Raw genomic sequence first — 27,258 nt, 5'->3', positions numbered from 1 at the left:
TTACACCACCACCGGCCTCTTTTCATTTTAAATCGTGGTCAGGTGCAAACTTTTTCTCGTTTTTCATACACCGACTTTTTTCCCTGCCCCGCGCGCGGCTGCAAGCGTTCTGGAGATTTTTGAAATTCTAACGGTCACGCCGCGCGCGCGGCGCGAGGCCTGCCGCGAGACCTCCGGCCCGCAAGGGGGCGCTGTGGGATGTCGCGCTACAGCTCGGCGGGGCGGGGAGGGCGGGTACCGGAAGTGGCGCCGGAAATGGCGGCCGGTGCCGGAAAAGCCGTGTCGCGATGGTGGAGTCTGTGATGGTGCGTCTGCTTGTGTCGGTACCGGCTGGATACGGCACGGTGTCCCGCAGCAGCGTGAGGCCTGCAGTCTGTAGAGAGACGCTGGTGAGGAGCCCGGTCGGTTGGGCCTCGGTGTCCGGTCGGTTGGGCCCTCATGACCCCCCGTGCCCGGTGAGGGGCCCGGTCAGTTGAGCCCCGGTGCCCAGTAAAGGAGCCCGGTGGGCTGGGCCCTGGTGCCCGGTAAGGACGCTGGTCCGTCGAGCTCTGCCAAGCTCCGGTGCTCGGTGAGCAGCCCGGTTGGTTGAGCATCGACAAATCCAGCTGTCTGGCCGTTGAGGCAGAAGCCGGCAGAGCCCCAGGGTGGCTCCCCCTGCCCAGCCCTGCCATGCCAGGCCAAGGGCCGTCAGGGGCCCGTCGGGCACTGGTGGTACTGGTGGCCACGCTGGGCTGGCTGCTGGCCCTGCAGTTACTGCTCGACTTGAGGGCTCTGGGGCTGCTCTGTGGGGCTCTGGCAGTGCTGGGCGGTTGGCTGGGCCCCCGGGCCCTCAGCCTTCCCGGCCGGAGGCTCCGGCTGGAGCATTTTGTTAGCTCCCTGCAGCCCCTGCCTCACTGCCCAGCAGCTGAGGGGCAGCTGGAGAGGGAGATCGCCGGTACTGTCCGCAAAGTGGTGCGGGATTTCGTCGCCTCCTGGTATTGCACTGTCAGCAGTGAGCCGGCCTTTGAGGCTGAGGTGGAGAAGGCCATGATGGGCCTGGCTGCTGAGCTGAGGCGGCGGATGGGGCGAGTGGACCGCCAAGCCCTGGCCCACCGCCTCCTCCTTCTCTGCGGCCATCACTTGCAGAGCTACTTGCAGGCCCGTGAGGTCCTGAGGGGCGATCCAGAGGGCGGCCGGACCCTGTGGCAGGAGTACAGCCGGCTGGCAGGGCCACACCCTGCCCTCTGCAGCCCAGCAGCTGAGGTGGACTACGCCCGGGCTGCTGTGGAGACACTGCTGCGGGTGCTGGTGCCCTGGCCCCACCTGGAGACACGGACGGGACGCTTCGTGGTGGTGGAGCTGGTTGCCTGCAACGTCCTGCTGCCAGCCATCAGGAAGATGGGTGATCCTGACTGGATCAATTTGCTGCTCATTGGGGCTTTCTCCAAGAAGCCCCGGGGTGAGGAGCCACCCCCTGCACCCCCAGTGCCTGATTTCTTGCCCTTCACAGTGCAGACAGACGCTGCCCCTGCTGGGCTGCCCGCCTCCCCGAGGGCCACGGAGGTGCCTGGGCGAGAAGCAGGGGCTGCTGGCGAGGAGGGAGAGGACACGGTGAGCAGGCAGTGCCACACAGAGGAGCCCTTCCTCCGCCCGCAAGCCCTGGGCTCCCTCTTCCCCTGCGAGGGTTTGGAGCTGGAGTCCCCCGCGCCTGATGCAGGCCAGGATACGGACTTGTTGGCACCATCGCCTGCGGCTGAGTTCCTCAATGAACCCCTCCAGGACACCTCCACTGTGCTGGAGGGACCAGCCACCTCAGAGGATGGCATGGGGGACCTGGAGGAGGCCATTGCCACTGGCTCGGATGCTGGCCTGCTTCCCACCTCTGCTTTTGCCCTGAGCTCCTGCCCTGACATCCATATTGACCTGGCAGTTGAGAAGGAAGAGGAAAGCCTGGCTGTTCTCAAAAAGGCCTCTTCGCAGAGGCCCTCCAGCTTGGGGAAAGATCTGGGGGCAGCAGAGGGCCCACAACAAAGCTCCCCAGACGTGGGGCAGCCTCTGCCCGTGCTCTCATCTTCCCCAACGGCTTCCATCAGCACCTTCAGCTTTGAGCCCCTCAGCAGCCCCGATGGGCCAGTCGTCATCCAGAACCTGCGGATAACCGGGACCATCACTGCCCGAGAGCACAGTGGGACTGGTTTCCACCCCTACACCCTGTACACCGTCAAGGTAAAGGCTCCCCCAGCGGTCACCCCTTTTCCAAGATCCCTTGCCCTGCCAGGGGAGCATGGGCTGGTATTTGGAGATGAGGATTTGTGTTGTGTGTGGCTCAACAACAAATTTTGTCTGGCAGCAGGGGAATATCAGGCACAGCATTTTCCCTGTAGCCATTTGGGTGTGGGATAGGGGTTCCCACTCTTGGCCAAGGGTCGTGTGGGGCTGGTTGAGTCTTTTGTATCCTGTTTTCACCATTCCCTTCATCGTGAGGGATTCACGTGCTGTGCAGCCCCTGTTCCTCAGGAAGGGTCAATCTGAGGAATTACTGGATGGGACCTCTGTGGGGTCTGGGGACTGGGGGGCCAAGAGGGACCACAGCACATCAGGATTGGCTTGGGGTCTGTAAGGATTATTGACTGTTGCTTTACTCCTCAGTATGAGACAGCCCTGGAGGGTGAGAGCGCAGGCAGCCTTCAGCAAATGGCTTACCACACCGTGAACCGCCGTTACCGGGAGTTCCTCAACCTCCAGACCAGACTGGAGGAGAAACCCGAGCTCCGCAAGTTCCTGAAAAGTCAGTGTCTGCATTAGCTTCCTGAGAAAATACTTCTCCCTCTCACCCCAGTCCATGCTCCTCTGCTCCGAGGGTATCCTGTCCTGCCTGTGCAGTTCTGGATGCTGGGCTGTTTGTGATGCCCACGTCCTTGTTCTGTGCAGAGCTGGCTAGAGGAGAAATTTATTTCTTTTGGCAGTCAATTCCAGTGTTTCAGAACATCCTTGTTGCCGTACAGATCACATTTGCTTCTGTAATTTTGCACCTTAGCCATGAGTAGAAACACTGGTATCTGCAAGTGTCTTTTTTGCATAAAAGAGAGTAGAGTAATATGTGTTGAACTAAGCTTTTTTAAAAAGAAAACAATGTTTCTTCTTATGCTACTTATGTCTAAAATGTCATTGAATGTAGCGTGTTCCTACATAATCCTTTGGTTTTGTCAGATCTGGGGTTTTGACTGGAAAACTGCTTTGTTGAGAATTTTCGGGCTCCTTGAGTGATTTAGAATCCTTGTGCTAAACTGGTTCTTGGTTTTTTAAAGTTAAAGGCACAGGCGATACAATAGCAGCAGAACGCAAGTTCTGTATGGATTTAAGGTCTGATTCAGCCGCCCTGGATTGAAGGGTGTATTATCTTGGGCTGATGCTGGGCAGTGTGTAGTGGTAGTCTAAAGCATGAGAGCATTAACATTTTAAAACAGCTGTTCCAATTTTTTCAGGCTTGCTAATGTGTTTGTTTCCTTTGCAGATATCAAAGGCCCAAAGAAACTGTTCCCTGATCTCCCCTTTGGAAACATGGACAGTGATAAAGTGGAAGCCAGGAAAAGTCTGCTAGAATCTTTCTTGAAGGTGAGATGCTTGCTTGTGTGCCCCTGGGAGCTAGAAAGCAGTGCTCAGGACAGCTCTGAGTGGAGCACATCAGCTCTCTTCCACTTGCACTTTACATGACCAAGCTGGGAAATGGTCTCGAAAAAGACATAAAGTTGCATCTTTCCTTGCAGCAATTGTGTGCGGTCCCTGAGATTGCAAACAGCGAGGAGGTGCAGGAGTTCCTTGCCCTGAACACTGATGCCAGAATTGCGTTCGTCAAGAAGCCCTTTGTTGTCTCCAGGATAGACAAGGTAAACAAGTGGGAAACTGGTTATCTGAACCACTTACAGCTGCACCTAGACATGCCTCTTGGGCTTCAATGCCTACATATATGGCTGCTGCAGTGGCAGCCAAAAAAACTCAAATGTTCTCTTTGTAGCTGGGCTCAGCTTGCCCAGAAAGCCATAAAGCTAGGAAGAGTCAGAGCCCATCTCAAAGAGCCTGGGGGTTATAATGGAAAATAGATGGAGCGCACATCTGAAAACTCTTAATTCCTATTCAAGGAGTAGGAATATATTCAATAATTGACAGCACTGCGGGCTTTTGCAGATTGTTGTCAATGCCATTGTGGACACCTTGAAGACGGCATTCCCCAGATCAGAGCCCCAGAGCCCCACGGAGGATCTTAGCGAGTCTGAAGTGGATGGGAAATCTCAGACAGATGGGAAGAAGGCTAACAAGTAAGGGCTCCTTCTTGCGCTTTATGCAGAACGTAGATTTCATGCATAAACTGACTCCATCGTGGGGAAGTACTGACTTGGTGCTTTACCTTTTGTGGGTAACACATTGCTATTACACTGTGGCTGAATTGCTTTCTCTTTCGCATACTGAGCAAGGGTATTTGAGTTCCTGTTTGGATAAAGGATTTTCTAAGAATGCTCGGGTTTTTGCGGAAGGTGGGCTTCCTCCTGAGGGAGCTGTGAGATGGTGGCATTTGCCGGCAAAGATGTTGATGCTCCTGGAGAATTGCCTTTTACCCTTAAACATGTGCATGACATATATGTGGTGAGTCACTGCAAAATACAGCTATAAGTTGTCTACCTGGAGGTTCGCTCCTGCCTCTCCCATGTGTTTCACACAGTGGCATGCTGCCTTGCCCAGCAAATGTTTGCATTATTATTTAGGAGGAGTGTTTAAGGTCGTTGCACGTATGTTGCTCACTGAGTGTTTATTTGGTGTTGCTGGCAGTGATGAGCCCCACTGTCAGCCCCATCAGTGATTCTTCCTTTACAGAAGAAGGGAAGGTTTCTGTAAGAGTATAGCTTTTTTTCTGGAAAAGCGACGTTTGCTAGTAAAAGCTGCTTTGGACAAAAAGACAAACCAAAGTAGTACAAGTTTTGAAGCGTCTTGGCTGAAAAGGACATTCCTTAATGATAAACAGGCTATTTTACAATTTGTCCCACAATCCCAAACGCCCTTTCCTATCCTTCTTTCTGTGTGTGTGTGTTTATAATTGGATTTCACAATCCTGCTGAGTGTGTTTCCTCTCAGAGGCTTTTCTGAACGCTTTCCTGTGTAGGCTGCAATGCTCACGCCTCGCTGAACAGAAATGCCTACATCTGCATGTAAGCTTATATGTAACATGCGTGCTGAAGAAGGTATACGTATGTGATGGGTATTGGAAAGCCTTGGCTGGGCCTATGCGTAGTTGAGGAAAAGTGCTTTAATGCTTTTGTTGCGTGGTTTTACTGCCACCTCTCCGTTATCCTGGGGGCAGATGCTTTTTTGAACCACTTTAGGTCTAATCAGACTTCTTAGCTTGGACATGACACTGGACAAAGATAGTTGGTCCAGAATCTTGGCTGAGGCTGGGAAACTCATCTCTCACAGCTTGCGGAGAAAACCCTGACTGTGCCGTGTCTCTCCTCTTCAGGTCTAGGCTGAGGTTCTCATCCAGTAAAATTGCTCCAGTGCTGAGTGTGAGTGAAGCGCATGACAGGATTGTGTACTCTATCAGGGAGGGCAGTTCAGTAAGTTCAGATCCCTCTTGGAATCCTTTCATGATCCTAATCATTGCCCTGTTTGGGTGCTGGCTTGGAATAATCCAGGTGCGCAGGGGTTGTGGCTGCTGCAGCCTTGTTCCTGCATGCCAGGTCTTTGCAGAAAGCCAATAAACAGCCCTAGTTGTGCTGTTGGCTGCAGCAAGATGGTGGGAGGCTGTCTGGGGAGCGGAGATCTCTTCTATCTGTTCAACTCTGGCTGTGTGCAGCTCACTGCTGTGGTACTAATACACTGGTGCTTTTGTAGGTCGCTGGCACCCTGTCACTGGCTGCTATGGAGTCCTTCATCCAGAAGCAGGAGAAGCTGCTGGAGGCAGTCCCCAGCAAAGCTCCCGAAGGCGAGGGAGGCAGAGAAAGCTCCACGCAGGAGGATATGGATGGGCTGAGCACATTGGAGCAGGGGACACATCCGGACACAGAGTCTGGTGAGCTCAGCCCCTCTGTTACTGCTTCACCGCATCTCCCTTGGTACTGCAACAGCTCCAACATCTGCAGGATCAGCTTGCGAGGTCTTCAGTATGAGGATCTGGTCTCCTGCCTGTTGCACCTTGATTAAAGGGAAGGCAAACGGAGATTTTCCAGTCCTATTAAGTGATTGCTCTGGTCTTTATTGCTATTGGAAGCAAATAGGGTCTTGGCTTGGTTGTGGCACTGTAGATCTTCCCCTTAGTACAGTTACTGCAGAAATAAGTTTCTTAAAGACACGCTGCTTAAACTGCCAATATTGTAAAATCGAGCTCTTAGAAACTGAAAAATGGCCAAATTATGGTTTCTTGGTAGTCTCAAATTAGCCGTGATATGTCCTTGCTCTATAAAAGGACCTTTTGAGATTCAGTTACGTTTGGATAGATTTGGTGGAAATAGCAAATATATAATCCCAGTTCGAGGAATGATGTTCCCTTTCTGATTGTAGATCCCTCCTCTGAAGCGCAGGGGTGCTGTGGCCTCTCAGAGCAGTTGCAAGATTATTCTGAAAGCTAGCGAAAATATGTTCGCTAATCTTTGTCTTGGAATAGTTGAGCTGTATCAGCTGGAACTTTCCAAAAATTTCACTCCAGTGGTTCAAGTTTGGCAAGCTCTGACTGAAAGCATGTGCTTGTGACAGGATGGGTCTGGTATTCTGAAACCTAGCCTGTACTACCAGCTTTGCCTGTAACATGCCCGCGGTTGTTTTGGCGGTTCTTTTGGGGCTGCTGGGGAGCAGGAGTGGAATTGGAGGCCAGTGCTCTGCACAGAGCACAAGATACAGGCAAGCCAAATTAGCTGAACTCTTAAGGAAGTTGAACGTAAATGATGTCAAATGCCTGCAGGTCTGCGATGCTTCAGAGCCGAGACAGGGCAGGCTGGTCTGCCAGGGTAAAGGAAATGAATGTCTGGGGAGCGGCTGGCTAAAAAGGCAACCTGTGTCCATATCTGCTCACTGGGTGACTTCTTGGAAGAGGTTGGCCAGCAGCTCTCTGATGAAGGGGACTTGGATGCTACAAGAATAAACAGAGCTTGCTGATGATGCTCTTTGTATGGGGTTATGGTGAAGCTAACCAGCCTGCTCCAGTTTTTGCACAGGGAAGGCAAGTTTCAAAGGGCAAAGCAAGCGAGGAGTAACTTATGCATGGCCCAGAGCAAGAGGCAGCAAATGCACTCACGTGCCCTGACTTTTCCAAGTGAAATGGCCTGGAGTTAATTAGTCCAGCTCGTATGCTGCAGGGAGAGGTAGAGGAGGGAAGGAGACGTGCTGGGGTCCAGAATCCCTCTCCTCTCTAACTCCAGCAGTAAATCGTGTGTGAACAGTCTCGTTGGCAGAAAGTGGTTGAAAGATCAGGCATCAGGGAAGGCCGGAGTAGGGAAAGCTGCTGTACAGGAGCTCGCTCTGCCTACAGAGCCGACACAGTAGCCTCAGGTTTAGGCTCTGGCCTAGGAGTGGTTGTCTCAGGCAGGTTTGTGGTACATTAATAAGCTTGTTCTGCGTAACACCTATGATACTTTGGGGCCAAGCAACATAAAAGTAATTCTCTAGCAGGTAGGATGTGTTTGCGCTGTAGGCTTTGACATCCTCCTGAGGATCAGAGAGGTTTTGCTGTCCCAGGCCTGTGTCACCAGGGATATGTGGGCATATGTGTGGGTTTTTGTCTGAACTGATGCATCTGGTTTATCCAGATGTGGTTCATCCGTCTTCCTGCTGAGACTTGGACCTGCCACACGATGGCAGCCTACAGACACTGACCGGAGTCTTAGGCCTGGAAAACTGCACGTTGGAAGAGGGGAAAGTGTTGGTGAAGGCTAGGAAAATAGTCCTCAGCAATGTACCTGTCTCCTGGCTACAGTCACTGCCTTCTTTCTCACCTGTTTTGGGTACGCTGCCATCCCCACGCGTGGACTGGGGCTTGATAATCCCTCGGTTTAACTGAGAAGGAACCGAGCACTCGGAGCAGCCACGTTCTGGTCTGATGCACCGCTTGGCAGGGAGGTTGGGGCTGCTTGGATGAAAGTGGAAATGAAAGAGCGTGATCGGGGCAGGAGCCTGGGAAGGCAGGCTCCCCAGGCTGGCTGTGCCGGAGCAGGTCATCTGCGTGTGACACAAGGTCTTAAGCTGGGGAAAAGAGTGAGTTTCAGATAATGCTTTCCACCAGATTTGCTTAGGTGTTGAGTTGGCTTCTTCATCTGACCCTCCTCTTCCTCCCGGCAGATTCTGAGACAGCATTGGCTGACCTGGCCCTGGACGTGCTTCGTCTGCTGCTGATGGATCACTGGAGCTGGCTGTGCACGGAGAATATCCAGAAGGTTTTCCACCTGCTCTTTGGGACCCTCATTCAAAGGTAAGGCCTCAGCGACCAACCTCACAGCTCTGCGAGGTGGCATTGCCTTTGGAGTTACAGTCTAAAATGGAGCTCTTGCCTGAACGCAGATAAATGCTTTCCGTCACACGAAACAACAAGGTTCTGTAAAGAAGATGTCGCATATATGTAGAGTAAACATCTTAGAGTTTTGCAGTAGGAGCTGTTTTCCCTGTGAACAGCAATGTAAGCCTAGCAGGCAGCCTCCTGTCCTTTAACAGCAGGGGAAAGGAAGGATCCAGCCCTGGGAAAGGGAGGCTTCTTGCCTCATGAAAGGGCAAGAGTGCCCAGTTCGGTGGCTCTCCAGGGCAAAACTGGCCTCTGCTGGCCTCCCGGTCTCTCGCTACCCAGGGGCTCAGCTTGTCCTTTCTGCAAAAGGAGAATAAACAGGCACAGGGAATAGGGACTTGTCAAGTAACAGCTCGGAGTGTGGCCTCCCAGGGCCTCTCCTCTCACTGATGCACCCCTCTCTGATCTGTGGTGGGCCAGTAGCGCCTGTGCCTTGGGCAGTGACCCACAGATGTATTAGGGAGAGACTTCCTTTCCAGCTGGTATGTACTTGCCAAGCTTTTCTGAAGCCAGTGCCTCTGTGTGGTAAGGCGCCAGGCCAAGACACACAAACAGAGAGCATTTCTGTTTTCTTGTGTAGGTCGGTGACTATCACTAGCTGAGGAGATGGTCCTTAAGAGTAAAAGGAAAGCCTTCCTGGAAGGACTTTGTCTAGGGGGAGCCTTGGAGCAGTGCTTTTCCCACTCCTGCACTCCTTCTTCTCTCACAGGCATTCAAAGCCAGTGTCAGAATGTGCAGGGCAGCACATTATAACCGAGCTGGTAATTCAAGATGCCCTCAGCAGAGGTTGCTGGAGCGCTTTGAGGTCAGGGGCTGCTGGCCATCACTCCTGAGTCTGTTTCCTTGAGTGGGAGGAGGTGGCTGTTGCTCCCATTTCTCCAAAATGGGCTCTGGTCTGTTGGGGAATGAGCTGGAACCCAATCCTTGTGTGTTAGCACAGAGGTATGAGGGCTTGAGTATGCACGTCATCACCTTCTAATAAGCTGTGTCCCGGTCAGCCGGCGAGCCTGCAGCACCGACACGTGGCATTGGTATTTTCCACTAGAGAAGCTGTCATACGCACAGCACATGCCTGGCTCCGGAAGGTAGAGGAGCTCCGTAAGTTGTGTTAGTGGAGCAGCGTGAGGGTGAATGTGTTTGTAGCTGCTCCGCTTTAACGGGCCTGGGTGAACCCACGTGTGCTGCAGGCAAACCTTTGGCTGGAGGTGATGTTGGGAAGTCCTGTGACTCCTTAGAGTCGTGATCAGGACAGCATGCAAATACAACCTTTCGAGCTAACGCTGTGTCCCTGGGACTGTACGTGTCTGTGCTGAAATCCACATCTTGACACTGGCTCTGCTCTTGTTCTGGGACAGTCAGGAGTCCCCGGGTCTGGTGTGAAGGGGACAGGAGAAGGAGTTGCACAGTGTGAACTGACCTGTTGCCAGGAGGATGGTGTTGCTCATGGATTGCTGCAGGGAACACTTTCCTCCCCTGTTTCTGCTGCTGTAGTTGCCACCCCAACCCAGAAAGCCATGCTTGGGACAGCGCTTCAGTCTCCTGAAAGGGAGGAGTGTTAGGGTGGAGGTTCTCCTATCTCAAATCAAGGGTGGTGGGTTTTTAGTGGTCCTGGAAGCCCATGTGGAGGGCTGGGGCTCAGCAGGATACTGCAATGGGTGCAGGAACTGCCCTGAGAGCAGTCAGTGTCTGCCTGTCGTGAAAGCTGTGATCTGGTGTGAAGGCAGAGTTCAGACAGTGCCCGAGATGGACATTCAAGATGAGGCATGTGGTTACCTCCACTGCGGAGGAGAATTGGGAATGGGGGGGCTCCGTGCTGGCTTGCCATTGTGCCCTGTCCCTGAGCCACACAGAAAGGTGGCTGAGACTTGTACTCATGGCTGGCCCAGGTGGCCACTGCTACACTGAGCAGATCAAGAACCTGAGCCTCTAGCTCAGACCTGCTGCCAGCTGCCTATCCAGGGACACAGCGTGGATTTGGTGGCATTTCTCTTCCATTTAAGTATTTGCAACTCGATCGCTGCTCGGCCAGACCTGGCACAGCCCTGGCACTGGCATTCTGGCTGGCACTGCGTTCTGGGTACCCTTTACAGGTGGAGAAAATACCAGAAGCTGTTCTGGGAGCATGTGCTATTCAAGGCATCGTTGCTCCCGCCTCTGAGAACAGGCGGACAAAGATGGGGCAGCAGATGCGCACGCATCCTGTCTCTAACTGTTGCTGGTCACAACGTACGAGTAGGAATCATCCGTCCATGAGATGATTCCTTCCCTGTTCCCATCAGTGGCTGGGTTAGGTGGCGGCTGGTGGAAAGGAGGTGTCCTAGCAGTGGTTTGGGTGTTAGGAAGCGGGTCGCTGCTGGATGGATACCTCTCTGCCAGCTTGTATTTGGTGAGGAGCGTGCTGCTCCCGCAGCCTGCTCGCAGCTGCCTTCATGGGCATTGCTACCACTCTGCACCGACTGTGCCTCATCCCAGAGCAGAAGAATCAACAGAAAAACACCAAGAACAAGGTCCAGCTTCTCTGGAGAGCCAATCCCTTTCTCCTTTGGGGACTTTCTCCCTTGGGCTTGCGGTGCCCCCAGCATCCCCTGTGGTGACATCGAGTGACCGCTGGTGACTGCACCGTTGCTGATTGTGGGACCTCCCTACCCTTCTCCGTTTGCCATTCTCTGCACGGAGCATCCCACCACACTCCTCTTTCCCCTCTTCTCCATAGCTGAAATAGCTGGAGCCAGGCGCTATCTGTCTCCCCTGACTGTCAGTTTATCGGCAGCCGGGGAGAGGAAGGCTGTATGACCGAAAAAGGTATTGTTAAGTAAAAGGGAGGCCGCGTGTGCGAGCCCGCATCCATGCGGCGCTCATCCCATTATGTAACAGGGAGTGATCCTTTTTTGGAGCCGGGAGGGGAGGCGGAGAGGCCGGGAGGCTCGCTGGGAGTGAGTACGACCCCAGGGCCGAGGATTGCTTCCAGCAGCCTCTCCGCACGCTGGGTCCGTGCCTGTAAACAAATCCGCTGCCCTGCTCCAGCTCCGCACCCCTCCTCTGTCCGGCTCTCGCTTCCCTCCCACGGGCTGGAAGTGCAGATCTCCTCTCTTGACTGGGGAGGCTGCGACAGGGACCTGTTTGCAAAGGGGAGTAGCTGGGGCTATTCTGGGCTCTGGGGGTGTTTGGTGGAAGGGCTAAAAAGCATTTGGAGAATCCGTGTGCTTTTTAGAGCCTTGTGAGTCAAAGCGGCGTTAAAAATACACGGCGAGCATGCGAACCGCGCCGTGGCTGCTGTGACCCCGCTCCCTGCCCTCGGTCTGTCCCCGACGGCACGATGGTCACTAGGTCAGGAGTCTGCCAGTGCCGCGACGAGCCAGGGCAGCCGTGGAGCCGGGGCAACAGCCGCCGGGTACCAGTTCGCTGTGCCCTTCAGCTGCTGCTGGGGTTCTCCCAGGCCCACATCTGCTTCCCCTTCTGGGATGGGAGTTCCAGCAGAGTTCTAGCATCCCAGGGATGGACCTGGGAGGATTTTAGATGCAGATCCAGGTCTGTATGCTTTTCCTAGCTCCCTCCTGTGCATCACAACAGAAAGCTGTGGCGATGCAAACCACCGAGTGGAGGGAAGGTGTCTCGGCACACCCCGGCTGTCTGCACCCTGTAACCTGAGCGGCTCTGGGGCGCAGAGTCCGTGTCGGGGCTCGAAAGAGCCTCTGTGTATATAAGGGAGTGTGTGGACCTACGCAGGCAGCTTTGATGGTGTCATGTTCCACCGAGCACGAGTTAAAATAAATGCAAAGCATCCCCGCCTTACCCAGGAGCTCAGCACCGCTTGGCTTGCCGTTCTCTTTGGGTCACTCTGGTGCTCCTCCAGGCTTTGTCCCCTGTCCCGTCATTCCTTGAGTGATGTTCCAGTCTGTGTGAGACATAGATGGTGAGCCAGGGATGCTTCTGAGACTGATTACAGATGATCATCAGGCTTTTATGAGAGCGGTTTCTTCCAAGTTCTTCTAGCTCTGGTTCCCTTTGAGAGTCTGGCTAGCTTTGGCTTGTTTTCCTTGTAGGGTTACCTCTCTTGAGCTCGTTCTCCTAAGGTTTCAGCCACTGCTGAACTAGCATGGGAAAGAAAAGTCTGTCTGAGCTCAGATCCACCCCTGAGCTGAGTCTTGGGCTGTGGTCTTGCAGGGAGCCTGGCTCTTGGGTGCTGCGGTGAGGGACACAGCCCTGGGGTGAGAGCAGAGGAGGGAAGGGGCACTTGGGCAGTGCACAGGACAGGTTTTGAATATGTACACTCAAATGGGGCTGAGTGGTCCTGGGAAGGCTGAGGCAGCAAGGGGTTGTCTTTGATCTGAGGCGCTAGATCTTGCCAAGCGTTGCTGGGGGTCAAGAGCTGGGCAAGGCCACAAAGGCATGGTCGTCTTCCTCCTGTCAGCAGTAGGTCTGGAGCATCTGAATTCTTGTTGCAGCCTGGATTTTGGCAGGGGGGGGTCAGTCTGTTAGGATTTGGATAAACTGTTTGGCTAGGTCCCAGTCTAAAGAGCCTTGACACAGGCGGCCCTGCTTGCCTATGGAAATGATCTGGGCAAGGTATGGCAATGGTATGTGGAGGAAGCCAATGCCGCGCTCCAGGGTGGGTACAGGGAGGACGTGGTTGATGTGAACGGTGCTGCATCCTATGCAGGCAGCTGGAGCCTGTAGGGCTGTGGGTTATTCCAGAATTTCTCCTTTCCAGTGCTGTCCCGCAATTCCGTGCACCTTTGATGGGAGATGCAGGGCTGGGGGGAGCAGGGTCTGTCTCCCTAGTCCCTGAAGTGGTCTCAGAGCTGGCTGCTATGGAGGTTGCTCCCTGCAGAAGTAAAAACCACCACCAGCAATGGGGCCTCCAGTCTCCAGGGCGACTGTCGCGTTGCTGTGGCCTCCTCTCTGTCCTTTCCCAGCTCTCAATGCCATCAGGTTTCATGTCCCCCCATCCCTGTTTCACTGTGTATGTTCAGCAGTGTGCCTGGTTTCATTAGCCCTCACGCCGGGGGCTCGCTCAGCTTCCAGCCCCACCGAGTGAAAACTTCTCGGAGCGATATCCATGGCCTGTGATTGACAAAGGTCCTGGGTTGTCGATGTAATGGGGTAACAAAGGGTCCTGGCAGCCAAGCCTGGGGTCCTTTTGGCAGTCCGGACAGCTGCGCCGGTCCAAAGGGTGCTGCAGCTTGCTCTTGCAGCACGTCCCCGTCCCTCCTTCGTCAGGGATGCCCCGCGGTGCCCGACCATTGCACAAGATGGGTTCGGGTGGGCTGTTGCTGGGGGTTACCCCCGTGCACAACCCCAGGCTGCCCTTGCCTTCTTGCTGTCATCTTGGCTTCGGGGTTCTGTGCCGGAGCCTGTCGATGTCAGGCCAGGTGTCACGGGCACTTGTGCAACTGCTGGTGTGAGTCAAGGAGCTCGTAGCTTCAGGGAGTTGCTTGCTGGGTGTTTTTTCTTCTGGTTTTTCTCTTCTTTGTTCCTTGATCTCTGTGCCAACAGAACTGGCAAAAACAAAGACCTTTGGCAGCCTCCTTGATCCTCTTGACTTGAAAGTGCCACTGGCATGTAGTGTTGCCTGACCCTCTTAAATGTCCCTGAGTAAACCTGCCCTCTCAGGCAGCCAAGCACCTGCAGCCCTGGGCGTGCTGGGAATGTGCGGCCCATGGACAAGCAATTCTGCCCAGCCCTGGCCGTCTGGAGCCCCGCAGGGGCCATGTCCGACAGCTGAAATGGTGAGCCAGACCTCATCTCAGTGCCGGGTTGCACTGGGGGTCGGCACAAAGCTGGGCTGTACGTGTGTCACCCGGCATAGCGGGTATCCTGGGGTGGAACGTGGCTGTGCGTGGGCAGGCATTTGCTGCGGAGGCTTCCCGTTCCCTCCCTGCGTTATCTCTGAAAAAGACATTAAAGCCGAGGGTTGGCTCGAGCTTTTCAGGCACCAGGAGAAGCCGGGAAGGTTTATGCTAAAGCTGTTCCCAGCGTGGCTGCTCCCACTTTCCTTTGGCTTTGTAGCTGGCAGGTAGTTCACCGCTCCGGGCTTGGGCAGCCCCTCCGTGTTTTGCTGGCAGAAGCGAGCTGCCAAAACTGCAACGTCAGTGCCGCTGGAGCAACTAAATCCATTCGCTGTTCTGGTTTGTTACCTGGGGGAGTTGATGTGGGCACATTTAGTAAGGACCTCTGCAACCGCGCGTTGAGGGGCTGTGCTGGCAGGCCCAGGTACGTGGCAGTGAAGGTCCTGTCCCTCCCACGGCGGTGCAAGCGTGCACCCCAGCCTAAAAGCCAGCAACAGAGTTTGTATATAGAGGAACCAACCTTATGGCGTCTTCCTCCTCATCTCTGGATTTGGCTATTTGTATTGTAGCGGCAAGGAGCAGTAGAAATCGCGGGCCTGTGGTATGCCAGCAAAAGCGATCTTCGGGACTGTGTGTGTCTTCGTGTGTGTATGTAAAGTAAATAAAAATCAACTTGGAAATGGGCCTCGATTCAGTTGTCTCCAAGCACCTGGAAATTTTGGATCTGGCTTTGAATCTCTGTCCCAAACAAAATTTTTTTCATCTTCTAGAAGCAGCATTCTTCCAAAAACAGCCGCTAGAATGAAGCAAGCGCTCTGTGCTTTGATAACAATTGCAACATTATTTTAACTGCATCTCTCTTTTCTTTTGACTCTGTTTCAGCAATTAAATATGTGCCAACATTTTTCCCAGATTTAAAAAAAAACAAACAAAACAAACAAACAAACAAAAAAACCCAACAACTTCCTATTTCAAATAGAAGAGGCAAAGTAAAGGATTGAGAGGAAATAATGTCTCCTTGTTGGTTTTAGTTTTCCTTGGCTTGTGAAGGGTTAATGGTGTTTTTATGTATTTTGATTCTGAAGTGGGCTAATGAAGCAATCTGCTCTGAGCAGGACCTGGCTGAGACAGCCTGGCCTCTCCCTGGGGCACCGCTGAGAGCTTAATTGGCTCAATAAATACTTGATGAAGATGTTATCGAAAGCCGAGATGCTTTGTTAAAAATCAAGGGGTTTTTGGGATGGTTTCTTTTAATCACATAGCTTTCTTCCCCTTTTCTGAACCCCATGGCGTCTCAGGGAGATATAACTTGAGAAAAGCAAAAACCGCAGCAGAGCAGCTCGATTAATTCACCGGGGGGAGAAGATGTTAGAGCTGGAGCCCTTTGTGTTTACGTGATTTCTTTTTGCAGCAGGTGTGCTTTGGAGGGAGCAGCACAGAGCAGTGCCCCGAATCTGAACACCGAGGTGTGGTTTCATGCCTACAGGCCATAGGGCATGATCTGGTTTTCCTTCTCTCTGCCCCACAGTAAAATGTCCTGCATACCCACTTCTTGCAGGGCTTCTGCCAGCTCCACCTCTCGCTGCCTGGGTCAAGCAGGTAGAAAAATCCCACTGCCCTGCGCTGGCGCGGGTAAGTCTAATCAAGGCACGTCGGATGCAAATGCTACCGCTGTGAACTCTTTGCAGCTTGATTTGTTTCTTGCTTCCTTCGGTGCAGCTGCCTTCAGTGGAGCTGTGCTTGGGAGGCGCGAGGCTGGCAAGACACTCTGTTCGAGGGGAAGGCACTCTGCCACGGGGCCGCTGCCTCGCTGGTCAAACACTTCATTACCGTGTGCTCGGGCAGGGGTACAGGACGTATTGTTCATAGCATATACAATCATAAATGTTTTATAGGGCAGCAGGAGAGGAACATTTCCAGTAAGGCGAGAAGGATAGTTTACTTTTTGCGTGTGTGTCTTTGGCCAGAAGTTTAAAAGGACTCGGGATGCTTTGTATTCTTTGATTTATGGAGGGCTTTTTTCTTCTCTTTCCTGTTTCCTTCCTCTGCGAAGGGTTTACCGACGGCCTGTACAAGTGTGGGTTTGCTTTGAAGGTGTTTGAGCCGAGCGTGCCAGCAGTCGGCTGCACGTGTTTCTGCTGGCGGCTGTGCAGAGAAGGTGGACGTGGGCTCAAGTAGCAGGTGCTAAAAGCCGAGCCTGGGGGCGAAAGCTCTCCAGTTGTGTTTTTTCCATTCTTCTAACTGTGCCCGCTGCAGCTGTTTCTTTGGTTTTACAAGCTTTGCTCAGAAATGTTTTACAGTCAAAGCATTGAAATGTTGCTCTTTCTGAGCCCTTGAGTTAAGGATATTCTTGTGGTTTGAGGCACAATTTGGGGAGGAATTTGGGGGACAAGTACTGCAAAGGGAGGGATGGTCTGGTGGTTTAAGTACCAGCCTTTCTTGATTTCATAAGTCAAATGCTTGAATGCCTTGCGCGTTTCCAGATGTTGCTTTTCTCTTAAATCTCTTTCACTACCTTGGTCTCACGGGCCTTTTTTGAGCTTCTGGTTAGCCATGCCGTGTTAACTGACCTCAGGGAAACAGAGGCCTTGTTCTGGGGTGGAAAGTAGTAGATGTTGAGCTGGACTTGCTACTGTTATGTACAGCTCAGGTATATTTATAGAGCTATTTGTATTTATAAAGCTCAAGCAGACTAGTAGAGGCTTTCTCATCTTTGTCGTCTTCCTAACGTGGTCTCCAGTTTATGTTTGTCTAAATCCTTAAAATCCGCAATTTTGGGGGAATCACAGTTGCTGTTGCTTCAGGTTGTAATTACAGTCAGTGTATTTAACTCAACCATTCCTCAGCTGAAATGAACTTAGCAGTTCTTATCCTAACCTCGATGGATGAGAAAAGCAGAGGTTTACCAGCTTCTAGCAGCTGTTTGTAAATTAAGAGAGTGCTGTAGCTTTTTGTCCGTTCCTGGTCCATCTTTATTTTCCAGACTAAGCAAATCCAACCTGTCCAACCTTTCCTTGCTAAGCTGAGCTCTCTCTATCTGCAGGTGAACCCACTGGGTAGTCCACTTAAGTGAGTGCATCCAGCTCGCAGGAGGCAGGTAAACCCAGGTCCGTACACTGTGTTTTGCCTGTTCCTGACTCTGTCTGCCTTTACCGTCGGCTGCTCCGTCTTAGCAGCCCTTGTTGCTTCTAGGTGCCAGAGGAGGGCCAAGGTATGTACCCCCCAGGCCTTGTTTCTCATTCCCAGGGCATTTCTGTCGTTCCTGTCTTAATGGGCCCCTTCAGCTGACCTTGGAGTTCCAGCTTAAGCCATGGCATTAAATCAGCTCTTTTTTAGCAGCCATTTCATTCCTCCATCAGCAGCTATTTCAAACAGAGGACCCTTACAGCATGGGCAAGTTATGCACCTCCAGACTAACGTCCAGGACTTCGTAGCCTTTGCAGTCTGTCTCTTTGCATTGGGCATTATCAAAGCATTTGAACGTCTGAGCCCAGGAGGTCACTTTCTGTCTATTTCTGGTCTCAGCTGAAGTGTAAGGAGATGGTTCAGTGATGGGTTTGTTTTTCTTTCTTTCTTATTAAGGCTATTTCTTCATGAAATAGCAGAATGGAAATAGTAACTCATCAGCCATCCAAAAAAAAAAAAAAAAAGGTCTATTTGTGTTTCTTGCTGGATTTATTTCTACCTGGGGCAAGGCATATGTGTGCTTTTGATGTGGCGCATGGATCTCAAATGCTTAGTCCTTTAATAGTACAAAAAATCATCTGCGATCTGCTGGCAAAGGTCAGCTTTGGACCAGCACATATTTGGAGTTCCTGTTTGAGAAGTGTGAGCTGCTAATCCTGATCCTGGTGCAGCAAGTCTGCCTGATGGAAAGGTCAGTTTGCCGTAGAAATCTGGGGTTTACTCAGGTAGGATTTTTCAAAAAAACTTGGTGTGACCCTCCGTGAATTGCAACTACGGTTGTGAGAGCTGAGGACTTGCTTTTCTCCTCGCCATTTAATAACTGTCGCTCATGCATGCCCCTGTGTGTGTTGTGCAAACGCGGTGTGCATCCCCCAAAGTGGGTGTTGGTGGTGACTTCAACAGGTGCAGGTTGAGAGTAGGGAGGAAAACTCTTAATGGCAGGTTACTCTGTTTTGATGTTTTCTTTCGCAGCATCTGTGAGCATCAGCCGCTCTCCCAGGGAGGATGCTGAGCCAGATGGACCAGTCTGAGAGTTCCTCTCTTCCCAGTGCTTTTGGGATGGGTCCACACACTGATAGACTGGCAAAAGGGAACCCAGAGCACAGTGACTTTAGTCTTCCTTCCATTTGCACCCAGCTTTGGTTTCTCTTTCTTCTTTCTTGTCCCCTTTCCTGCCTAGTTTCTTCTTTTTTTTTTTTATGCTCTGTGGTTTTGGCTGTCTCTTCCCCCTTTCCTAGCAGCGAGTGTCCTGCTGTCTGAGCACCGTGCGATGGGGCAAGCTGGCCTCTTCTCAGGAGCTTGCATGGAGCTGTAGCAGGTGTCAGCGCAGGTGTGGCAAAACCGACGGAGCTGTTCTCAGATCCTGCCCTTTTACTTCCCAAAGTGGAAGGCAGCGAGCTGCCAGACTAAGTAAAAAAAAAAAAAAAAAAAAAATCCATTAACGATGTTTTGCAACTAAGACCTGTAAGCACTTGCATAATCGCAATGCGCGCACATGTCATCAGATTTATAGGTGTTACTTCCAGGCCTCGTTGCCTGGTTGTGGTGGCTTTATGGAAATAAATGAGCTAGAAATGGTATGTTGTTTGTACGGGGCCTTCCAGCATTCGTCAGTTTTCGGTCCGCTCTTGAGCTGTCTGGAAACACATGCTGTCTTCTCTAAGTTCAGCTTTCACTCTGCCCACTATTTGCTTGAGTTTTTGCTATTTTAGGAACGTTCCTAAGAAAAAGAAAGCTTGTTCTTTGCTTTCTACAACCTTTTAAAGGATGGTAAGTGACTATTGGTGAGATGAATTTCAAATCGGTGTTCAATCTGATCTCCCTAGATGCAGGGTTGTACTGTTTGCAGCTCTGTCCCCAAGTCTCTGAACTTCTGTTGCTTGTCAAATGTTTTCTCAATTAGGAAAGCAGGTTGTATAAGAAAACATGTTAATGAAAAACCATGTTAATGAAAGCTCTTGCCCCTAGAGGAGCCACAGTTTAACACTTTAATTTGGTTGGGGATGGCTGGAGGGTTTAACATGATCCAGGGTGTTAAACTCTACTGATGGCTGGAGATAAAAACCCTTTTAAGCAATTGTATTTCAAACAAGGCCTTTTCCCAGGCAAGACTGTGCTGTGACATTTTGTCCTCTAAGACAGGTAGAAGCTACGCTTTGGATCTCTGGCACTATCTTGTAGCAACATCAGTATTCGGGGTCCCTGGCGAGGCTGAGCATAAAGGCCGTGTCTCCCATTTCCAGAGCTGTTACCGGGATCACCAGGACCGTTGCCCGCGCTCCAATAAGACCTTGCCCTGAGAAATAACAGGCCTTACTGCTGTACCAAGGCTCGTTTTCAGTTTTTTTTAATGGTCCTTGCTTTTGCAGCTGGCATTTCCTAGGTGCGCATCCTTAAAGACCTGCAGCTAGGCACCTTGTTTCGTGCTGAAGAAGGGAGCATCACATTGCAGCCCTGGCCCCGATGATGGCTACCTGCCTTTCCTTTGCCGCTGGTTACCTTTAGGTGTTGCTATTCCTGACTCTCTGCTCACGTTGTCCCACTTGTGTGGGGAAAGACGCCCTTGGCCCGAATGCCTCGCCTGAGAAGAATGCAGACAGTCTGGCAGAGCGCAGGTTAAATAAAGTTTGCCTTGGCAGGGCCCATGCTCTTGGATGTACTATGAGCTGCCGGGGCGTAGTGGTGACAGAATTGCAAGCACGAACACCAGCTGCCAAGAGGAACGGGTCTCCTGGCCCTGCTTGTGGACTCCTCTCCTCTGGGACTCTTGAAGTACTGGCAAAATCGCAAGGCTTCTCCCTACCCCAACCCTGTCCCGACGCTCCCCTCTTTCCTCCAGAGCCTCCCGCTGATGAGGACGGCGGCAGCAGGCCATCGCCATCAGTGCTGCACCGCCAGGTCCCGGCCTTGCTAAATTGATGGAGACCCTCCTGTTGGCCTCTGTGGCGTCAGGGATTCGTCCGCTGGCCTCTCCTTATTCTGGGGGGAAAGATTTTAGGCAGTGGCAAGTTTGACTGACGGCTGTGGCTTTTGCTATTACACGGGGAGGTGATTTCACGTCTGGGAAAGAAAGTCCGCATGATTGATTTAGAAGCTTTCCCTGGCCAGCACCTGGGTGGTATGGACGCATCTCCCCCGTGCAGGCGGCAAACGCCTCCGAGCCCTTTTGTGGAGCAGCATTCCCGTGGCCTCGGGATTTGCAGGTTGTTACCGTATAAAGGGCACAGTCTTGGCCCAGCAGGAGGGCTGACCAGCAGTTTTGTTGGCAGGTACCTAACTTTCCTTTTAATAGATGTGCAGCGCGGGGTTTTGGATGGGAGTGGCGATGATTTCATTGCTTGCCACTGGTTGACGGAGCAAGGCTGGACAGCAGGGAAGCAGGGGGGTGAGAGGAGTGCAAAGCAGCAGGATATTTGTGCCTTGCCATCCTGGGAACGTGCGTTTTGGTCTCCAGGCGAGACACCCTTGACTCTTTTGGTAGCAGGGGGACTGATGAGAGGAGAGGTGGTTGCCAGAACATGCTCCTGTCCTTCCAGTCAGTCGTGGGGGTGGTTTTAGAGTTAAAACACCAGTTTTGGTCGTTTTTCCAGCTCTGTCTTGGCTTGTGCGTGGACATAACTTAGGAGGTTAAGGCCAGTCATATCTCTTAGCTGTGCTCCCTTTAGGGACCAGTTACTCATGTGGTTTCCTGTGGGCAGCAGGGCGATGGAGCTTTTCACGGCTTTTGCTTTTCCCCTGTGACTTTACATATATGTTTCTGTCTATAAGATAGGGAACACATACCTGTTTCTGGTGCATGGGGAAACTCAGCTAATTAATACTTGTGAAAATGTTGAAGGTATAGACTTGGAAACGGTATGTTAGCTTACCCAGCAGGCTGATCTTCTCTTCCAGGGCCTCTGATCGGCAGAAAGCTGCTGAGTTGGTAAAAAGCCTGACTTTTCCTGACCTTTCTCCCTCTCTCTTTCCCTATGCCCACAGGTGGCTGGAAGTCCAGGTGGTTAACCTGACCTGCACCCAGCGTTGGGTCCAGTACCTCCAGTTGCTGCAGGAATCCATCTGGCCTGGAGGAGTTTTACCAGCAGTGCCTAAACCAGCCAGGACAGAGGAACAGAAGAAAGCAGCAGCAGAGCAGGCCCTGCAGAGCCTGATGGGGATCTTGCCTAGTAAGTGTGCCCCAGAGATCTGTCAGCTGCCCTCGAGAAAGGAGCAGTGGGGGAGGCTGGGGAACCCTCCAGCGCATTGGCATCTCTGGAAATGTGGTTAAACACAGAGATGGAGCCTGCTCGTGCCAAGGCAATGGGAAACGTTCCTGACTTTTGAGGTTTGAATGGTTTCCTGCAAGCAAAAACCACCGTTTCCCAGTTGTAGATAGTTTGCATTTGGGAAGCAGCACAGCTCAGAGAGAAAAGGACGTGTGTCTTGGTGATTCCCAGATGCAGACCGGCCACATACTCTGTGCTTAGTGCTGGTGGTGCAGTTCCCACTGAGCCACCTCAGATGAGGTAGGGCCGGTGCCACGCTGTGCTCCCACCTGCTGCCAAAGGGGGCCATTGCTGAGAAGAGTCATAAGGCAAAGCCTTTGGCTTCTCACTCTAAAGAGTGGCTTTTCCACTAGACTGAAATCGTGAGCCCAGCTGCACTGGATTTCCCTCTCTTCAAGTTTGACAGGGGGGCCTTTGACATTAAAGCAGCTGCTGTCTAATCCATGCGAGTGCAGTCTGAACTTTTAACTCCTTGCTGCAGAGTAAGGGCCCCTTACTGTCTTTTGGGGATGAAGAAGCGCTACTGGTATATGCCCTTCCAGGCTGGAACGCTTTCCTGGCATTCAGTCCTGTCCCTGGCTGTTTTCTTTCGTGGTAATGTTGGGCATGAGATGCCTCCGGCTCAGAGCACCATCACAAACTTTGATTTAGTACCCACCAGCAGAAGACTGACCCTGTTTTACTACCGTGGAAATGTGCAGCTCGTAACGCTTTGTCTCTGACATTGACAGATGTGATCCAAGAAATCCTTGGAACCAGTAAATGTCGGATGAGCTGGAACCTGGTACTGGAGTCCCTGAGCCAGCCTGTGATAAACAGGTACGTGGATTATAGTCTCTTTACCCTGATAGCCTTTGCGATGGGGCCTGTAAGCTGTGCTCAGGGCTTCGCCATGAGATTCACACTGCCAGCTTCTTGGCACAGAACCTATCTGGCTAATTTTCCTAGACTTATACTATCAAAGGGCATCTGGCTTGCTTATTATGAAGGTGCATGTCTACGACCTCGGTCTGGCTGGAGATTATTGAGCCAGTCTTGTTAATTATGTTGTTGGGCCTGCTTAGTTTGTGGATGTCAGGGGACTGTCAGAGGAAATAAGACCAAATCCTGGTTTAGTTTGTTGTTTTCAGAAGAGCTTAGGGAGCTGCATATATGTATAGATAGTGTTTTTCTGTGTACCCATCACCGTGCATTTGGAAAGCAGTGTTTTTGTGCTGAACTGCAGAGGAATGCATGTGCCACCTCACTCCAGGTGATGCATTTGTGTTTTCTGTGCTTCTCAGCAGCTTCAAACATCCACTGGTTTTTGGGGTGGGGAAAAAGCCTGAACCATCCCTTGTAACATTTCTTCTAGGGTACAAGATCTGTTATCTTTCCCCTGATGGCAGTCAGAATACTTCTTCCTTGCATGAGGTTTGGTTTCTGTGTGTCTGGAGCTGATCTCCCAGCTCCACTGTGACCTGACCAGCCTAAGTTTTGTTTTCTCTCCATTTCAGGCACCTGGTTTTCTGCCTCTTGGACATTCTGCTGGAGTTCTTGGTTCTGAAGGGCTCCAGTGATGAGCTCGAAACCACAGCTGTCGCGCCGTCTGCCTCTAGTGGCCTGGACAAAGCAGGCATTTCAGCACATTAACCAGGGCTGATGTAGCCAGCAGTGGAGGAGAGAAGCAGCCGCAGGCATGGGATGATTTGATTTTTCAGTGTTTACTGAACATGTCTGGGAGCTTCTTGTAAAGAATTTTTCCAGCCAGTGCTAAATGAGGCTGCTTCCAGGCTTCTCTGTTTTGGCTGGGTGATGGATTAAACCCAGTGTCAGGGGCTGAAGATGCTTTTCTACTGTGTAGCGCCTGTTCTGTTGCTGACCTGATGGAGAGCCTGGAATGAAGATGCCTGACCTCTGCTGAGCTGGACATTCTGAGAAGCATATACAGGCTGCCCGCAAGCCCCGTTGTCTTGCCCCACGTTTTTGAACATCTGTAACATCTAAAGGCAGCCAGCACACAAGATTTGCTTTGGTGGCCTCAGGCTCCACCTGACACTGGCATGCAGAGACTTGATGTGATGGTATCTTGTTGATAGATGTTTCTCCGGGACAGGTGAAGGAAGGACCAAATGCTGTCCCTGCTCTCTAAGGAGCCAGCCCTGTGCCTACACCACACCATCCATTTTACCAGAAGGAAGATGGGGAGAGAATGGAGCGTGAAGATGTGGCAGTATCCCTGAAGCCAGCGTCAGGGACCCGTCCCCACTGCCCAAACAACTGGGAGGACGAAAGCAGTGCAGAAATCAAAGCTGCTGTCCTGCCTTAGGGACAAAGATAAGCTGCCTCCCGCTGCCACTGCTTGGACATGGTCTTGTTCTGGCACCTTTTGCTGCCTGAGCAGTAGGATGCAAGTAAGGTAGACTGTGGTCCTGGAAAAGAGAACTGTCCCCAGGCTAAAGAGGAATGGTAGCTGAGCTGGACTTCAGGATTACCTTGTATTCTGCCTGCTGAGTCACGTTTTAATCCCAGAGGCTGTCACCTGGAAGGCACAGGAGAAAAGGAGCTGGCCGACGTATGACACACAGCAAGTAAATCAGCTCCCACAGAAAAGTGCTTGTCACAGTAAGCCCTGGAAGAGGAGTGAGCACCGCTGAGCCCAGGCGGAATACCGGACGCGCATCATGGACAGCCGGCGGGTTAGACCACAGCGATGGGCTTGAGAGCACCACCTTAGCTCTGTTGTTGATTGCTATGTCACCGTGCTTTGGTTTAGCGTGCCTGCTATTGCAACAGCTGTGCGCGGAGGGCTCTAGAAAGCTTGTCAGGGCACGATGTCCAGTGTCGCACAGAACGGCATGTCGATTTGGCAGCTGCTTTTCCAAGTCATCCAAGATTCGAGTGATTTTGCAAGCTTACGTTGCCCAGCTGTCAGGTTTGTGACAGGGCAGATGGACATGGAGAATATGGACACGGAGAATATGCACTAACAGACCAGTTTGGTGACCCGTTTTGGTGTATTTCCTGGGAGAAATACGAACTAACCAGCGCTGGACTTTGCTGATCAAGGGAATGCTGCTCCTGGCATTGTCTACAGATTAAAGCAGTCAGGAGAGGAGACTTCACCAGAGGGAAGCGTGCAGGATCACAGCTAATTCCCTTGTTACAGTACCAAATGGTGCATTTCATACAGCCCGCTGTTTCTTGGAGCTGGATGCTCTGTGGCGTGTTTGGAGAGAAGGTCATGTAACTCCAACATGCGTACTACTGGAAGCGTATGCTGCTCTTTCCAGAGGCAGCCGCTTAATAATGGACACACGGCAGCACGTGCTGCTTTGTGTTTCTGGGGTGGGTGGATGGGTGTCTTTGTGTGTGTGTTGTGTGAAAATACAGGGAAGGATTAGCTTGCTGCCAGCAAGCATATTTTTAGGGAGCTCCAAAGACATCCCAAGACTAGGCAGAATCCAGTGTAATGAAGCAAAGCAGTTTTGCATCGCTTATCAGAGGCATTTCTCAGCAGTGATGCTTTTGAGGTGGAAGACTTGCCACCTGCTTGGAAAAGAAGGGAGCATGTATACTAAATAGCTTAAGAGTAGATTAGGCAAAGCATTGGAGGATGCTCCATATGGGGTAATGCCAAATGGCCAAGCAGCAGGTTGGGAAGCAGGACTCCCATATATCCTCAAGCACAATATCTGCTTGGAGTAGCCGCTTTACCCTCTCCTTCACTGCCAGGCTCCTGTTTCCCTTCTTTTTCCTACTACTTCCATTTACTACATCACCTGTCTTGAGGAGTGGGAGCAGGAGCCGTCAGCCAGGGATGATGTGTCGTAGCCCTGTCGTGCTTGGTGGCTTCCCAGATGCTCTTGGTGTGCTTGCTTGCTATTGCTTCCTCATTGATTTTATGGGTTTGGAGCAGCAAGACTGTAATCTGTCACTGATTAGGGATCTCATTAAGAGACTGTTTGCTGAAAAAGATCATTCAGAGATGGACAGCAAACTACACGCTGCCAGTTCCACCTGAGCGCAGAGGTCTAGCAGAGTCATTACAGACACTGGATGTGGCATTGGAAGGATGAGCTTACACTTCTCCTTTGCTGGGAAGCCCTAGCATCCCTGCCTTTAGCCCTGACTTGTGACATTATGTGGATGACTCAATATTCATTTTGCCTGATGGAAATAATTTGCCATTTCCACCGGCAGGCTCCGAGGAGCATAGCTTGAGAGCCGGCGCCTCGCTGGGATGGTGCGACAATGATTTGCGGTTGCACCAGACAGCTGCTTGGTCTGTCCATCCTCTGCGCCTTTCGGGCAGGGCGCTCGAAGCCTGCACTTTGCAGACTTGCTCACGTGGCGAAGTAGCAGCATCTCCTCTGTGTTGACACGGGAGGAGCTGGGGCAGAGAAATGAAGTAGGTTTACTTGCATGCGCTCTTAAGTCAGCGGCAGAGTTGGGAACAGACCCTGGGAGTCTGGATTGTTTTAATCTGCAGAACCCCCTTTCTTTTCTTAGAGCGAGGAAAACAGAAGCCAGGGCTGCCAGAGCCCTTTCTCAGGCTCTTACTGGCTGGGCTTCAAACTCCCATTCTCTCCTTCATAGATCTTAGTCCATTCTCACAGCCGAGGTGAAGCTGCCCAGGACCAGCGTAGGAACAAGTAGCCCGTCTCTGTATCTTGTTAACGAATCCAAAATCCAATAAAAAGTTCACCTTTTTTCTAATGCCAGTTCTTTGCCTCACTGTAATTTTGGGATTAAATTGAGCACGACGGAGGCAAAGGCAAACTTCTGCATCCAGGTGGGCTGAAAGTTTATTTCCATTGGATGAAGACTAGAAATACTGCTTTGGTAAAACAAACAAAGCCAACAAAAAAAACTTTAACCCTCTCTGTGTGTGTAATACTCCCAGCAAGCTCCCTTTTTCTGCAGGAATTTGTACAGAAGGCTTTAGCCACTTCTTACTAAAGGGAAGGTGGTGAGAGCAGCCAGATTTGATCTCAAGAAAAAGTTACAGGCTTCTGTCATCGTGTTAGGTACAGAGCAGCACACGGTTCAGGTGGGTGCTCGGCTCTTAGATTTGCTTCCAGCCCACCACTTGCTGACTATGTGGCGTTGAGGAAAGCCCTTCATTTCCCCCTGCCTCAGTTTCCCCCGGCACCGGCTAGTTAAACTGCAAGCTCACTGGAAGCAGGGGCCGCTTGTGTGCGTGTACAACCTGGAGCACAGTGGTGCAGAGCTTCAAAGCAGCACTGTAAGCTAGATAGTAGTTTTTGTGTTGAGCCAGAGCTTCTTTTTAGATTATGTTTTCAGGAAAAACAAGTGCTGCCACTGTGTACTGACTCCCTGCCGTATTACCGGTGTTCAAAACCCTGTATTGGTCATCTGTGGGTGCAGCCGTTCAAGTCTGTGTAGAAGAGCGCTGTCTTGAAAACCTATTTTGTTGTTAAATGGGGAGCAAACTGGTGCTCCCAAGTGCTTGTGATTTATGTTCCGTCTCTGTGTACAATAATACTCCGTTTCAAACTTG

At 51.7% G+C, this 27,258-nt stretch overlaps 1 protein-coding gene across 9 annotated transcripts; it reads left to right on the top strand.

Moving 5' to 3' along the window:
• The first annotated feature begins 254 nt into the window (after window positions 1-254).
• Window positions 255-27,258, top strand: SNX19 (sorting nexin 19). Of its 9 annotated transcripts, none has more exons than XR_014230246.1 (12): window positions 255-2,205; window positions 2,629-2,767; window positions 3,494-3,594; window positions 3,747-3,866; window positions 4,165-4,295; window positions 5,489-5,585; window positions 5,863-6,040; window positions 8,299-8,428; window positions 15,716-15,770; window positions 15,863-15,936; window positions 17,348-17,411; window positions 21,472-21,535. XR_014230246.1 is itself a non-coding variant. In XM_082330711.1 (11 exons), the coding sequence occupies exons 1-11, from the start codon at window positions 670-672 to the stop codon at window positions 23,385-23,387; spliced, it is 2,841 nt and encodes a 946-aa protein (XP_082186837.1). In that variant the 5' UTR covers window positions 255-669; the 3' UTR covers window positions 23,388-27,258. The 9 variants fall into 9 exon arrangements, 5 of the variants coding, with proteins under 5 accessions (XP_082186837.1, XP_082186839.1, XP_082186838.1 ...); XR_014230249.1 differs by lacking the exon at window positions 21,472-21,535 and adding an exon at window positions 19,860-20,530; XM_082330711.1 differs by lacking the exons at window positions 15,716-15,770; window positions 15,863-15,936; window positions 17,348-17,411 and adding exons at window positions 22,487-22,574; window positions 23,252-27,258 and having other exon boundaries at window positions 21,472-21,656.

This window comes from Platalea leucorodia, assembly GCF_965183815.1.
Source record: "Platalea leucorodia genome assembly, chromosome: 20".
Classification (NCBI taxonomy): Eukaryota; Metazoa; Chordata; class Aves; order Pelecaniformes; family Threskiornithidae; genus Platalea; species Platalea leucorodia.
The sequence above is the reverse complement of the archived record's forward strand: the minus strand, read 5'-3'. Positions and strand labels throughout refer to the sequence as shown.

Excerpts from the sequence above, each read along its gene's own strand:
- SNX19 (XM_082330711.1), top strand. The coding sequence starts at position 670 with ATGCCAGGCCAAGGGCCGTCAGGGGCCCGTCGGGCACTGGTGGTACTG. Across the intron at positions 3,595-3,746 it reads TGCTAGAATCTTTCTTGAAG|CAATTGTGTGCGGTCCCTGA; the intron begins GTGAGATGCTTG and ends CTTTCCTTGCAG. Across the intron at positions 22,575-23,251 it reads AGCCAGCCTGTGATAAACAG|GCACCTGGTTTTCTGCCTCT; the intron begins GTACGTGGATTA and ends TCTCCATTTCAG.